The sequence below is a fragment of the Gavialis gangeticus genome, unplaced genomic scaffold, assembly GCF_001723915.1.
Source record: "Gavialis gangeticus isolate Ggan-Ray unplaced genomic scaffold, GavGan_comp1, whole genome shotgun sequence".
NCBI classification, from domain to species: domain Eukaryota; kingdom Metazoa; phylum Chordata; order Crocodylia; family Gavialidae; genus Gavialis; species Gavialis gangeticus.
In genome coordinates this window covers 34,134,967-34,137,670 of record NW_017729029.1, presented here as the reverse complement: position 1 = coordinate 34,137,670, position 2,704 = coordinate 34,134,967, and the positions used below count along the sequence as shown (strand labels likewise).

The window sequence follows — 2,704 nt, the reverse complement described above, 5'->3', positions numbered from 1 at the left end:
AGAATTATTTGTGCGTAAAATATGGTAATCCTGTATAGTTTCATCTTTTAAAAAACAGATCTTAGCAACATTTTTCTAATGTTCCTATGATTGGAACAAGTGTGGCTACAAAGAGATCCCACTCGCCTTCTACAAAGTTACTCAACGCCTACAGTCTCTAGCACAGTGCTTCCCAAACTTTTCCTCAGTGTGACCCCATTTATGGCCCCATTTCCTCAGCATGGCCCCTCACTCCCAACCCCCAGCCCGCAACCCCCACAACTCCATCTGCTGACATTGTGACCCCCTTTGGGGTCACAACCCAGTTTGGGAACCACTGCTCTAGCAGATGCATCCATTAATGCAATATTCAATATTCAACAAGCAAACTTTGAGTCACGTAGAGTTCCCATCCCCAGACCTCCCCCCACCATTAAACTCCCACCCACAAAAAACCCACAGAAATCTAACACCAGAAGCAAGACCTTTCTGAGCTGAAAACTTGCTTATTGCAACCTGCATACCACAATAATAAAATCCCAACTCTTATCAAATCTATCCCCTATTCCTCCTTCTTCTCTACTCAAAGCACTATGTTAAAATATATCCTTCACAGATACAAGCATGCCCCTTCCTATGTAACAGGCCCAAAATAGTGTGACAGAAAATGCACACTGTCACAATATGATTTCCCCTTCAAGGATACATGTGGGGCCAAGGCTAGACACAACTGTTCAATTATCAGACCCAGCTGGAATGGTAGTGACAAAGTTGTTTCAGGTGGTTCTTACAAAAGGTTGGGAGAGCTCCTAGGAAAAGTCTACAGGAAACAAATCAGTGTCTAGCAAATCCTGGTGTAGGCCGATTCTTAGGTAAATGGCTGCTGGAGTAGAAACACACAGGGAACAGAAGACGCTCAGTCAAGGGATGAGGCTAGGTTTGCATGCACAATGCATGCTGGATTTTTTTTTATTAGTATGAACCAAAATGTGTGCCCTGAAAAAGAAGATCTGAATCAGACTGTGTGCTTGTGTGTGGTGTCAGCCCTCCCTGGGCTGTGGAAGCAAACCACCAGCCTACAGATGGTGGACAAGGCCCAGTTCAGGGTAAAACAGGAAGCATGTCATGGGGGTCTGTGGCTACCTAGACTTTCTAGTCCTTCCGTATGCCAATGCAGGGAGGAATGCTATGAAACCAGCTGTGAGTTTTACTACCCACCATAGAAAGAGAAAGATGGAGGCCTTCCTCTGCTTCCTCAGAAGCCCCAACTTTCAGCATGGCTGCTTCAGCTGGCCCTCATAGAAGTATCTGAACTGGGCTGCCCTCAAAAAGGTAAGGTGGAATATTTGTCCCTACAGTGGCTTTAAATATTGAATAGTTTAAGACTCCACTTCCTCATGTATGCACTGTTGTTAAGTACCTCATTAGTTTTGGTATCTCCATTTTCAGAGTGGTTTTCTTCTTTAGTGTCCTCTTGCTTAGCTTCATCTTTGCCTTTGGCTCCCTTCTTCCCTTTTGTTGCTGCTTTTTTGTCCTCCTTCTTATCATTTGCTGCTTTCTCTTTCTGATAAATTACATGAACAAGAATGCATTATAAATACAATCCCCAGTTTCAACATACATCTGTATGTCAGTATTCTGACATATTCTGACAAAAGTTTTGTCTAAAAACCCCCCAAAAAACAAAAACAAAAAAATCTTACTGCTACTTATTGGAAATAAAATTAACACAAGTGGGTGCATGTCATGGAAGTTTCTATCACAAAGTTTTTTGTTCTCTAGTCTGTCCTTCATGTGCTACTATCACAACATACGGACAAAGTTAAAAGCATGTTCTTTACTTGGGGTTAAAAAAAATCCTATTTTAAATCTACATTTAAATTAAATTAGCTACAATATTTGATTAGGACTAACTGGCAATTTTGCTGTGCAGCCACCCATCAAGGCATGTGAAAGAAATGAATAACCTGAGTATGTGCATCCAATAGAAACACAGAAATTCTTTAGCTATTATAAGATGAGGCCTTTTTGCTCAGATCAAGTGTATTTCCTATTTAGAGAATTATAAAAAACTGAAGTCAAAGACCATTTTCAGAAGTAGTCCTTGCAATGACAGCAGTATATATATATATATATTATATGCAACTCAATACCACTGCAGTTAAAAAGCAAAAAAAAATCTTAAGTTTAAGCATGGAGGCGTAAAACTTCCTTAAACAGGAATCAGTAACTAAGTAGGAAACCATACCTGACACTAATTTTACAGTAACAGCTTTTTGCACTTTGGAATCAAATGCTGGCTATGCTACATAAATAGTAAGATTATTAACTTTGATTCTGAGGATCTACATCTTAGTTCCAAAAACTCCAATTACACTAAACTGAATATTGTCAACCACTCAGAGATAGAAATATGCATACTTGAAAAATGTATTACTCCTAAGTATACAGATGTAAACAGGTAATTATGAAGAAATTGTGCATAACATGGAATGAATACTCTGGCTAGAAATCAAGAAAATTTTGCTAGCACGGTGACCAAAAAAGACTTTGGGGTCTTGACTGACCACAAGATTAACATGAGCTACCAATGTGATGCCATGGCTGGCAAAGCAAACCAAGTTCTGGCATGCATCTGAAGCAAAACCAGGGATGTCGTCCTTCTACTTTACTCAGTTTTAGTGAAGCCACAGCTGGAGTACTGCAACCAGCTTTGGGCCCCCCA

At 40.1% G+C, this 2,704-nt stretch overlaps 1 protein-coding gene across 4 annotated transcripts in view; it reads right to left on the bottom strand.

Annotated features, from left to right (window-relative positions):
- LOC109300650 (non-histone chromosomal protein HMG-14A) overlaps positions 1–2,704 on the bottom strand; it is a 31,508-nt gene that overhangs the window by 6,972 nt on the left and 21,832 nt on the right. For 2 of the 4 annotated variants that reach the window (XM_019521394.1, XM_019521396.1), the window contains 2 exons: positions 1,400–1,543; positions 9–862 (listed from right to left, as the gene is read on the bottom strand). In XM_019521394.1, the coding sequence (XP_019376939.1) occupies positions 814–862; positions 1,400–1,543 (193 nt within the window). In that variant the 3' untranslated portion in view covers positions 9–813. Of the gene's footprint in view, positions 1–8; positions 863–1,399; positions 1,544–2,704 lie in introns of those variants that run through there. The other 2 variants (XM_019521393.1, XM_019521395.1) reach the window with 1 other exon arrangement.